Source organism: Melospiza georgiana, chromosome 6 (genome assembly GCF_028018845.1).
Source record: "Melospiza georgiana isolate bMelGeo1 chromosome 6, bMelGeo1.pri, whole genome shotgun sequence".
In the NCBI taxonomy this organism is placed as follows: Eukaryota; Metazoa; Chordata; class Aves; order Passeriformes; family Passerellidae; genus Melospiza; species Melospiza georgiana.
Window position 1 is genome coordinate 59279107 of NC_080435.1, and position 12598 is coordinate 59291704.

The following is a 12598-nucleotide window of genomic DNA, read 5'->3' on the forward strand; positions in this document are numbered from 1 at the left end:
CCCAAAAAATAACACTGAATTAAGAAGTATCCTGCTTACCACCAGCTCGGTGAACATGGCATCCAGCTCCTCCACGGGCGGCATGGGCAGCGAGGGCTCCATGGTCTGCAGGGCGAAGCTGCTGTCATTGCGCAGCCGGTACGTGATCTCGGGGTGCTCGCTGCTGCGGAAGCAGCAGAAGATGAAGGAGATCCCCCGGCCGCTCCTCTTCCTCGGGGCCATGGCCACAATCCCGCGCGTCCCTCCCTGCTGGGCACTAGATCCTGAAGGGAAGAGAAGAGAGGAGGCTGGAGCAGGAGCCCCGCGGCGGGAGGAGGGACCGAGCCACCCACGCGCTCGGCACCGAGGGGAAGAGCACAGACGGTTTTCGTGCCAAATATTTCTGCTCAGATTTGACGTTTACAGTCCTGGCAACCTTGAGGACCACGCAAATTAAAAAAGATGCATTTGCTTTGCCTCGTGCCAGAGCTGGCAGCCGCAGGGGTCACCGCTGTCCCCGTGGGATGAGGAGTCCTGGGCCTCTCCCAATCCCAGCAAACCTGCACCGACCTCCCCATGCCATGGCAGCCAGCCCCCCTCATACCCACACCTCACATCCCTTCATGCCAGGGGTATGGAAAACTATTCAGGGAACTGCTGTCAGGAACAGCTGGATGTCCTCAGGGCCACCAGGTTCCCACCATGGATGGTTCAATCCTTGTAGAACTCACATGGCTCAGCATGCCTTGAGCTGAAAAAATATCCTGCAAGCTTCTCCCAACTCTTAAACGTGTCCCTAAACATCCACCAGCAACCCCCTGTACGGCAGCTCCTTTTCATGGAAAGTTTTGCTTGGCTTTAATTAGATAAACCTTACTTGCAGCTCCAGTAAATATTTACAGGAGGCGATTTCAGCTGATAAAAATCACACGGGGCCGGTAGCTCAGATTTTCCTAAGCTGTGCTGACGTCGGGCATCGCTCGCCCTGGCAGCTGCTTGGGTTTTGCTGATTTCTGAAACTCCGGTTGGGAGCAAAGCTCAGGGCAGGAACCATGTGCCCTGCCTGCCTAATGATAGCAAGGATCAGAAAAATCTGCCACAAAATTGGGACTCTTAAGTCAACAACACAAGAGAGTCACCTATGAGGAATGAGGAGTGTGGAGAAACACTCTAATGAGAAAAATCAACCAGCAAAGTAGGGAATTTTTGAAAGCCTAAACATTTGTCTTACAAAGTTACACACCCACATATTTTATCTCTGCGAAACAAGACACTGAGATGTTAAGAGACTGGACAAACAGCCAAGGTTGAAATATGGATGACTCAGATTTATTAACAAAGCTATGAAGAGACTCGGGGAAAAAAAGGTCAGCATTTGGAAAGGAGTGTCTGATCTCCCTGGAGCCTGCCATTCCCTCCAACTATGGATTTATACAGCAGAATAAACAGCTGCTGTGCCCTGTGGAGAGCCAGGGCTGGGGTTTGACCTCAGGGCAGACCCTGCACCACCACAGCATGGCAAACACTGCCCTCTCAAAGCAGGGAGCTTGCAGAAAATCCCAGCTCTACCCACAGTTCTTTAACAGAGGATTGGACCCTTGAAATGATCCCGATGGCACGTTTCTAGCACATGGTGTAATCATCTGCTGAACCACAGACGATGGGAAACAGCTATTGGATCTTCAAGCAGGATAATCCCAGCCTGTGCAACTGCTCTGTGCCCAGCCTGCAGAGTCCCCCCCCCTTCTTGAAGGGCCCCAAATCTCATTTCACATTTTTTACATCTTGGATGTAGAAATATGCAGCCGCTGGAGGAATTTCAGCTGCCATGAGAGCTCTCTCATCACGGCTCCCCGGCAGCCAGCACCGCAGCAAATCCATTAGCAGCCTGCTGGCATCCCCTTGGTGTCAGCAGGGCTTGGGGACCTGCTGCACAGCTTCTCTCCTAAAGAAGGGAGGGAAACAAAAAGCCAAAGGCACACAGATTTCTGTTCACTCCAATATGGGAGAAAACGCTGCAGGTTTGGGTTTTAAAGAGCCACAAGGAGCAGGGTGCAAAGGGAGAGGCTGCTGGTGGCTGCTCAGTGCTTTGCGCCCAGCACAGGAGCTCTGTCCCAGCCCACACTGAGTCCTCAAAAGTGAAAAGTTTGGTGATTCCAAGTCCATGGGTACAGCCACACCATTCCCAAAGCAGTTCCCGCTCCAGGAGCTGGTTTGGAGCAAACAGACCCAACTCTTCCACAGGGCATTTTCCATCCCCTTTTCAACACCATGTCAGCCTCGTCCCTGAAACCTGCTGCTACACACAAGCTCTGACTTGGGCTCACAAAAACGTGTGGAAATCTTTCATCAGAACAACACCTGCTCTTCAGAGATGCACACTCCTGACAATGTTTTATGAGGAGTCTGAATGACAGAACAAAAGGCAGGGTTTTATTTTGGGGTTTAAAGCAGACAGCCATACAGCAACCAAGAAAAGGTACTTTTGAGCTGCTTCCAGCTCTGGAGCTACTGAGGTTCCTCATTTTCATCTATAAACAATTTAAAAAACCAAACCACCCTATAATGTAGACTGAGTGGGCTGTAGGTTATTAGCAACCAAGGCTAAAAAAAGGTTAGGGAGAGAATATGTTAGCTACCAGGCAAATAGCATTAAACCTTCAGAAGGCTGATGAATATTCATTGACATGATGGATCAAAATCAAAACACAGCTCCCTGGCAGGTCCTTGGGAGCTGCAGACAGCAGCTTGCATAGTCAGAACAAAGTCCAGCTACACAGCCTCCTCCTCCCCTGCAAATCCTGCAGAAATTGGTTATTCAAGAAGAAAAAGCAGCAGCCCCTGGCAATCTGGAGGCTTGTGTTAAGGAGAACAGAAGGGACAAGTTCCACGTCACATCATATGTTAAGTGTCCTGCTCCCACCTCCTGCTTGTACCTTTGACTGCTAATTAGATCAATAAATTTAAGTCAGACTGTGATCTGATGGTGCCTTCTGGCCTCTACTATTGAGCAGGCCAGAATAAATTAAGCTTAATTGCCCCTGTATGAACAGAGCCAGGGATGATAGGCTGGGAAGGGTCACTGAGGGAACTTGTAGCCAAGCCCAAATCTCAAGGCAGGACTGATGGGGCTGAATCATTCCCAAACAACTCTGTTTGCACAGAAACAAGGGTGAAAATGTATTTGTGATGGGTTCAAACTGGAAACCCAGACTGAAGAGAAGGAGGAGAAGGAGCTTAGCTCATGTGTGTGACCAGGATGGATGGAGGCCATCCTGCTCAGTGATACCCAGAGATAGAAGTTTAGTTCTCCCCAGCCCTAAAAAGAAAAGCATCAAGGCTGCATCGCCCTGAGCAGTGCTTAAATGAAATCAGTCATTAGGGGAAAATTGGAGCCTGGTGTCGCTTCCGCCTTTGCTTTAAGGAAAGGAGAGCAGCAATTACCACTTGCATATTCAACAGCCTCCTCAGCAAGCTAAATTAAACTGGAGCAACGAGCTGCCAAAGCCTGTCTGTGACCGATGCTCCAACCAGCTGGTTGGGAGCCAGCACCGGTATTGCAGCACTGCGGTCTGCAGCCTAAAAATACCCAACAAGGGCACAAACACATGCAGAGGAGCAGGGGAGCGCACGCTCCCCTTCACACCCGCCTCCTCCAAACCCACTAAATCCTCAAACATGAATATCAGCTTGTTGTTTTCCTGGCTCCCCTCCCAAAGTGAGGAGGCAAGATCCTGAGTGAGCTCTGGCTCTGAATGTGGAGCTTTATTCCAGGTGGTTTTGGTGCAACAGCGCTCACTGACCGCCTCTGCCTTGGTGTCCTCACCAATTTCAGCATCTTGGGCCATGTCAAGCTCTGCCTGCCTTTACTCTGCCAGAGCTTCAGCACAGCCTGGGATGCTCCCAAACAATGGAAATATTCCAACTCTCATCCATCACTCTGCAGCAACATCCTTGGCTGGTGATGGTGGCTTCAGCAAGGACTTGAGGGAGACACCACCACTGTCACCAAGTGTTAGAGCCCGGTGACCTGGACCCCTTTCCTCAGCTCTTAGAAAGCAGGAATTTGGCATTCCACACAGTGCACCCTATAGCTGTCCCACCCCACCACTGAGCAATGCTCATCCTCCCTCAGGGTTTCTCCCCATGAATTCAACACCCAGAGCAGGGCACAGTCCAAGCCACCTTGCACTATTTCTGTAAATAAACAATTCCAGATGATTTTTCCTCCCATGTAAGTCACATCCAGACCTCCACAGCAATAAAAACTGGACACTCCCACAGCATTTTTCAGAACAGCTGTACATTTGCAGCATTCCCTGAGAAGCACCAAAGCCCTTCCCAGGCACATTTTCATTTTTCACCTTACAGACCCAAGACAGTCAGCATCTTCCTTGGCTCCACTCGGTAACCCAACCTCTTCTTGGGTTTGGTTCTGATTGTGAGCCCACCAAAGTGTGTTCATGGTGCTATGCTGATCCAAAAGGCAGCTGCACATTCCTCTCAAGAGAGAAAAGTGCTCCTCCATTTCACATTTGCACCAAATGTGAAAATGAAAATGTGCAATGGTGCATGAAAACACTTTTTACTGAGATGGGGGTCTAAGGATTATTCAATTTTAAAAATATAAGGTTTGACATTGAGCTCTTGCATGAATGAAAAGCTCAGAAATAGGATTGCCTTCCTCTGAGCAGGAATCATCTCCCCTCCAGCACAGAAGCTTAAAGGATCTGAGCCCATTTCCAACATCACCACTGTGCTGAGCATGGTGCTGGTATCCCCAGCACAGCTGCTCCTGTTTAAAACAACCAGAATGATTTTTTGGCCACAAACTCTCATGCTGATTTCTGAAACCCCCTTTCTCCAGTCTAAAGCTGTTTTCAGGCATAGGCTGTACAGGGGAGCAATGTTTGTGTTTGGTGGAAATCAGTGCACATCATCAGGAGGGGGCAAAAAGCCCAAAATATCCAGCTAAAAAGCTTTGAACTATTGATTGCCTTTTCTCCACCCATCTACTCTGAGAACAGCAGCCCAGAAGGGATGGGAACAGGACCCTTTCCATGATGCAGCTGCCAGGAGGAGCCTGACTCATCACCAGTGCATCACAAGAGCTCTGATTCTCAGCACAAGCAGATCTCAAAGACTCGGGTTTCATGGATTTATAAATACACCTGCCAAATCCTGAATTACCCTGATCCTCTTTCCCCATCCCAGAAATCCTATTATACTCTATGATGCCAGCAAAATGAGTGTTTTGTGTCTCCATACCTTGCCTGGGCTCCCTGGTACCTGAAGGCCACCAGGACCCTGCCCCTGATGCCATGAGGAGATGGCTGCTCTGCTCACTCCAGCAAAGCCCCATCTGCCAGCATCATCAAAAACCCAGTGCTTGCCTAAAATGTGTCACCCCCTCTTTCTATTTTTACCATTTGTTGTGGCATTTGTCACATCCTGAAGCACACATCTGGGCCTGCTGTCTCACAAGAAAACATTTCACTCAGCTCAAGGGCAGACGAGCTTTGGGGGCTTGATGGCCACAACCAGCAAGAAAAATTAGACCAATTTTATTACAGAGCCAGCGAGGGAAAGGCATAGCTCAATGAATTTGTAACACTCCAGAAAAGCCCTCCCTTTTCCACTTTACACCTAACAAAGGTGCTGGGAGAGACTTTTGTTTGTTTGTGTCTGAATGGGGCTCCCACCTGGAGGTGTTGATGCTATTCAGGGAAAAGAGCAACAACCTCCAGGGTGCAGTGAGAGTGCCATGGCCTGGCCTGGCTGTCACCCCTCCAGCACACGAGTGAGGTCCCTGCCAAGGGAAGCATGCACACTGCTGGCTCTGTAATCCACTTTTCAGGGGGGAGAGCGTGGAGCACAGCAGGGTGAGACGGGATCTGTCTTAACACTCTCCAGCTGAAATCAATCCTTGCTCCATTTGCCAAGCCAGCCAAAGTCTGGAGCAGGGGATGGCTGATGGTGAGCTGCAGGATGTCCATGGAGGTTGTGATGGATGAGCAATGCCATGATTGACTCTCACAATTAATGGACAAATATCATGGATTTAGGTTGAGAAAAGTTTTACAGATTTATAGGTATGTTGTACTGCCTCGCGAGGTTATCAAGGGACAGCTGGGAGGGCTGGCTTGTCACTGTGGTGGCATCTGACCTCCAGTCAGGATCTCCACCACTGGAGAGTGAAGAAGGGGTTGATGGACAGAACTTTGGGAAGGGTTAAAAGGGAAAAAACCATTGTGAAGGGGCTGAGCACATGGCAGGGAAAATCTTTTGCTCCCAGCACCGTAACCTTTTTTCTTTATTCAGTCTTCTGTTATATTTTTGATAAAGTTTAATAAACCTTCCTAAACTATGAAAAGTGAGTAGCCATTTCTCACACAGGCCATGGAGACAAGCCTGGATCCAAGGAGAAGCTGAGGAATTGCAGCATCCACCAGGAGCTGGGCCAGGGAATCTGTGGTGCACGGCTCGGTGCACGCACTAATCCAACCAGGAAAGACGCTGCTGCAGCAAAACTTTGTTTGGTTTTTGAGGATTAAAAAGCAAACCTTGCTGGAAGTTTCCCAGCCATCTAGATGGTGAAGCAGCACAGTAACACAGGAGGTGACAAGTTCTCCACTAAAAGGGTAAATTTCACCAGTGACAAGCTGAGATCCTCCAAACCACTACAGATCTTACAGGAGCTCCAGCAGATCAGCTCAGGCAAATACCATTTATTCCAGGAACAAGGACAACAACATGGAGCCACAGACAAGACCCAGTTTGCAAACCTATATATATATATATATATATATATTTCTTGATATTCACTAGGGTGAATGAGTGACCCAATTTTACAGACACACACATTCCATTTTCCCAGAAACCAGGCAGATCTGTGGTCCTCTTTTCACAGAATCAAACCAAAAGAGTGGGGTGGGCTGGCACTGGTGGGAGGAAGAAACAGTTCTCAAGCCACATAGCACTCCTTTATCTGTTCCCCATGATTAGCACCCTGAAACCCAGGCACAACAACACTTATCCAAGCCCAAGAGACTTTCCAGGAAGGCAGAGGGAGGCAGAGCTGGAAGAGCATCCAGGAAAGATGCTGGGGCATTCCCCTGACCTCCCTGTGTCCCAGCCAAGTTCTAAAAGGCAACACAGGAAAAAAAAAAAAAAAGAAAAGAAAAAAAAGAAAACCACTTTTGTTTTGGGGCAGCAGCTGTCAGTGCTGCATTGTGCTGGGGCTCAGAGGGGCAGACACAGCCCTTTCAGAGCTGGGGTTACCTGCGGGGAGGGATCTCAGAATTTCTCCCGTGCCATTTGAACCTGGTCTCTCAGGGTGTATCTGGGCTGGGTGATGCTCAGCCTTGTCCAGGCAGCCCTCAAGGACAAAACCACTTAAAAGAGAGAGATTCAAGACCCTCTGGGCAGCTCAGGGGGCTCCCACAGCCTCACTGAGCATCCTGGGGGGAGCATCCTCTTCCATCCTCCATCCCCATCACCCAGCACAAGCACCAATCCAGCCCCAGTCCCTCTCCACAGCTGGTTTTGGCCCCAGCTGTGAGAAAACTGCTCATTCAAAGCACACCATACCTCCAGAAGGTGCTAAAAGCAGCTGTAAAGCCCAGCCTTGCACTGATTTCCACCAGATATCACAAGCTCTGACTCCTCCCTTTGACGATGCAAATGCTGTTAATACAAACTCAGCAGCCTGGCAAGAGAGAGAGGAGCTGCATTTCCCACTGGAGGAGGAGATTTGTTTGCCCAATTAGCCTTTTCCTGCAGAACAACAGTTCAATCAACAGCCTTCCTTTATTTCAGTTCTTCCCCTTTTTTCATCCCTGCTCGTCCAGTGAATATTTGGGCCGTGCCTGTGATTAATTGTATGCAAACCCTCAAATGCTGAGCTTTCCATTTCACTGCTCCCCATTTCAGCAGTGATCCCTGGGGTGACACTGGCTGAAGGCAGGCAGGTTTTTTCTTCTTTTAAAGCTTCTTAATTTGGGCTGCACAAAGTGGAGTTTCCAAGTTTCTCAGCAGCAGATGCTTCCAGTCCATCACCAGAACAACATCTGCCACGGGGCCACCACCAGGACAAGGCAACAAGGAGCTGCTGGCTGAGTCCCAGAGGGCTTTTTTGGGTGGTGTTTGGAGTTTTTTAGCATTATCTGTGCTTAAGGTGAGGCTACTGGAACCACAGGGGTGTGACCGTGTTCACAGGGGTCTCAGGTTGAGGGAAGAGACGAGCATCTGAATCCATGTTTCAGAAGGCTTGATTTGTTATTTTATGATATATATTACATTAAAACTATACTAAAAGAATAGAAGAAAGGATTTCATCAGAAGGCTGGCTAAGAACAGAAAAAGAAGGAATGATAACAAATGTTTGTGTCTCAGACAGAGTCCGAGCCAGCTGACTGTGATTGGCCATTAATTACAAACAACCACATGAGACCAATCCCAGATGCACCTGTTGCATTCCACAGCAGCAGATAATCATTGTTTACATTTTGTTCCTGAGGCCTCTCAGCTTCTCAGGAGGAAAAATCCTAAGGAAAGGATTTTTCATAAAAGATGTCTGTGACACAGGTGTTGAGGCATTTTGTGGTGTGGAGCAAGCTGGTTTCTTTCTCTCTCAAAATGGAAACTGGATGAAGGCTGCTGGAAACAGGAGTCCTTCCCAGCAGGGACCCCGATGGCTAAAATATCATTAAACTTCAAGATACCATTAAACCCAGACTACTGAAGGTGCCCAGAGCAAACAAAACACACTTGTCAGATGTCTCAGCTGGCCTACCCATCTGCAATGCTGATTTTCTTTTAAAGGTTTTTAAATTCTGATGTTAATCCAGAGTGATTTTCCCCCCTTAAGTACAAACCTGGGGTTGAGAATTCCTTGATAAATATGTCTAATGGCAGAAAAGCCCCCCTGGCCACTTTTCCTCCCAGTGTGACACTAATACCTCCCTGTGCTCCAGGAGATGAACACCAAAAAACAAAGCATGTGAGCTCAGAGCAGGCACAACGTGATCCCAACAGCTCCCACCCAGCCTGGGAAAAAACAGCAACTTTTATCACATTTCACTGAAATACTGCTGGCATTTAAAAGGAAAAAAAAAAAATCAGGCTAGCACAGCAAGTGAAATTAATTGGAAGGCTTGGTCAGACTTATTTCATGTGGCTACAACACAAAATGTAGCTTATGGCAAAAGCTTTGACCAGGATGGATCTGCACCATCCTGAGGCACAGGGCAGCAGGACTCGATTTTCCACCAGGACAGCTGCTCCAATCCACCACCTGCAATTCACAGGACCTCTCTTAATGGGGACACGTGGTTTTAATTGCCTAATTATCCAGCTTCTGACAGAGGGGAGGGAGCCTTCCCCACATGGCTGCTGGGGATGGACCAAAGGAAAGCTGCTCTTCTCCTGCTGGAGCATCCAGAGGGAAATGTCAGCCCAGTGGAGGTCCCAGGGGGATGCATTTAAAAATCAATAGAGGCTATTTTAATGCTTAATCCAGGGAAGTATCAGCATCAGCAGTGTCAATACAAACTGAATTTAAACACACTGAGTACACGCACAGGATTGTTAGTTTTTCCTCTGTGCATTGACTGAACCAAGTCTGGTTTTCCCCAGAGAGTCTGAAGTCCAAACAAGGCATGCACAGCATCTCCAGTGCTTCAGGCAGCTTCATCTCTATGTTCTTCTCACAAAATGAGCCTCTCCACCCCTCCTGAGCAAACATTTCAGTGAGGAAACCCCCTGGAGGGGCAATATCACAGCTACAGTGGTCACAGGCTAAATATGAGAGTGGATTTCTCGTCTTTGCAGGTTTTCACACTGCACCTGGCACAAACTGCAGCACAAGCTCCCCTGTAATAAATAAATATCCCTGTAGATAATAAATAAATACCCCTTGTAGATAATAAATAAATAATTATCCCTGTGGTTATTTGCAATTTCTAGGCTTTTTTTTTTAATGGAAAGGGAGACGGTAGTATAAAGCAGCGCCAAACTCTGACACCCACCCACTGCTCTCTGCAGAGATGCTCCCACACCTCCACCCCTCTCACCTTCCCTAAACCAGTCCTGCCCCTTCCCAAGCTGGCTGTGGCTGGAATGCTTGGATTTCTTTGAGAAAGAAAAAAAAGGAAACAAAGAGGGAGGGAGAAAAAAAACCAACACTGCAAAGAATTCCAGTTTTGGCGGAAACCAAACTGGAAAGAAGCATCGACAAACTCTGCCACCCACCCAGTGCTCTCTGCAGAGATGCTCCCACCCCTCTCACCTCCCCAAACCATTCCTGCCCTTCCCAAGCTGGTTGTGGCTGGAATGCTTCATTTCCTTTGGGTTTGTGCTGTAAACTGTGTTGCTAACTCAAGAGATGTTTGAGTCTCTGCTCTGCAGGGCTGGCACAGAGTCAAGGTCTCTGGTCCTCACTCCACCAGAGAGGAGCTGGGAGGGGACACAGCCAGGACAGATGACCCCAAGTGACCAAAGGGGGGGTCACTATCTAGAGGGGTATTTATTTATTTATTTATTTATTTATTTATTTATTTATTTATTTATTTATTTATTCCAGAGCAGCTGGAGTCATGCTCAGCATTTAAATCTTGGAGTGATGGCATTTGAACCCATCAACACCAGTCTGGGTTGACCCACAATGCAGACCCATGAGAACTTCACACTTTAAAGAGATGAGTCCTGGGCATGGAGGGTCCTGCAGAGCTCTCCACACCTGGGAAAGGCTTCAGGTGATCAGTGACTGGTGGCATTCCTTCAAAACTCCCTCCTGTCATGGTTTCAGGGCAATGCATTTGACTGACACCAGGCGAGGGAATTCCAGTGAGGGAATTCATCCCCAACACCCTGAAACATTCTCCCATTCCTTCAGCAGCTCTGGGAACACCTCTATCAGCAAAAATGGCAATGGAATTGGCTGATAGAGGCCACTCAGGTGGGCAGCTCTGCCTTCACCAGAATGTCAGGTCTTCCAACACAGCCCAGACAACACCATGGATAACAAAGTGGGGCCCAAAAAATCATGGGACTGAAACCCATGATTCCATTTCAAACCCCCTCCCAGAACACACAGCCTGCAGATTTGCTGCCCAGACACTGCCCTAAACATTGAAAAACAATTTTCCCCCTCTGTCTGATCTCTGCATCCCATTGCCCCAAACTATCACTGGATGGCCTAAACACAGGGCAATGACATAACTGACCCTCAGATCATCCACAATCTTCTGACTGGCCACAGGGGAAGGAAATTAAATGGCTTTTGGAGAACAAATCTTTGCAGCATTTTCCAGCACAAGACCAGTAACATGGAAGTGAAAGCCTGAAGAAGCTGCAAATTGGATTTAGGTACCTGAAAATTCCAGATTCACTCCACTACTGCCAGAGTTGTCACGGGAAGAGAGAAAGCACCCTGAAATAATTGCCTCTCCAGGCAAAAACTTTCCAAATGCCCTCAAAATGCAGATTTGTGGAGCTGGCAAGAGCTACCCATCCCCATGGGCTGCAACAGGAGCTGTGAGAGCAGGCAGAGAGGAGAAAAGGCATCTTCCAGGCAATCACAGGCATTTTTTTCCCAGCTTAGTGAGAAGAACAACCCATGCATCAACAGGAGCACTTGACACATGCCAGCCTTTCTAAATTCACTTTCAGGAGATTTACCAACACGTCCTATGGAAAAGGAGAAAAGGAATGTGTGCTATGCAAATCCAGCCTCAGACTGCTCCCTGCCTAATCTAGTTTTAGATTCAAATGCTTATTACCATGGCTTCTAATCGGGTCATGTGTAATAGACAGGTTTCCTTTGGGCTCCCAGCACTTCAGCTGTGTTCTTACCAAGGCACTGAATGGAGAAAGAAAAGAGGAAACCAAGAGGGGAAGAAAAAAAAACCAAACCCCAACACTGCAAAGAATTCGGGTGTTGGTGGAAACCAGGCCTGGAAAGAAGCACTGACACCTACCAGTAAAAGCCAGGCTGACATGCAAACATTTGGCAGCTCACCAAGAACACCCTGAATGTCAGATCCTGTTTGCACCCCAGCACAGCCCTGCAGGGAAGTGCTGGTGGCTGCTCTTGGCTTCCAGGGTCTCTCCCTTCCCCCTGAGACAAGGTGATGAAATGATCCCACACCCACACAGGACCCACAAACAGCAGCACCGTGTCACAGACATCTTTTATGAAAAATCTTTTTTTTTTTAGGATTTTTCCTCCTGAGAAGCTGAGAGGCCTCAGGAACAAAATGTAAACATTGGTTATCTGCTGCTGTGGAATGCAACAGGTGGATCTTTGATTAGCCTATGTTAGTTGTTTTTAATTAATGGCCAATCACAGTGAGCTGGTTTGGACAGAGAGCCTGAGCCACAAACCTTTGTTATCATTCTTGCTATTCTATTCTTAGCCAGCCTTCTGATGAAATCCTTTCTTCTATTCTTTTAGTATAGTTTTAATGTAATATATATCATAAAACAATAAATCAAGCCTCCTGAAACATGGAGTCAGATCCTCATCTCTTCCCTCATCCTAAAACCCTGTGAACACGGTCACACATGCAAATGCTGCTCCCAGTTTCTGAAGACCCTACAAGACAGTGCTGACCCTGTC

At 48.0% G+C, this 12598-nt stretch overlaps 1 protein-coding gene across 2 annotated transcripts in view; it reads right to left on the bottom strand.

The window, feature by feature from the left end:
- DAAM1 (dishevelled associated activator of morphogenesis 1) overlaps window positions 1-12598 on the bottom strand; it is a 94224-nt gene that overhangs the window by 56544 nt on the left and 25082 nt on the right. For both annotated transcript variants that reach the window (XM_058025771.1, XM_058025769.1), the window contains exon 3: window positions 40-263. In XM_058025771.1, the coding sequence (XP_057881754.1) occupies window positions 40-222 (183 nt within the window). In that variant the 5' untranslated portion in view covers window positions 223-263. The remainder of the gene's footprint in view (window positions 1-39; window positions 264-12598) is intronic.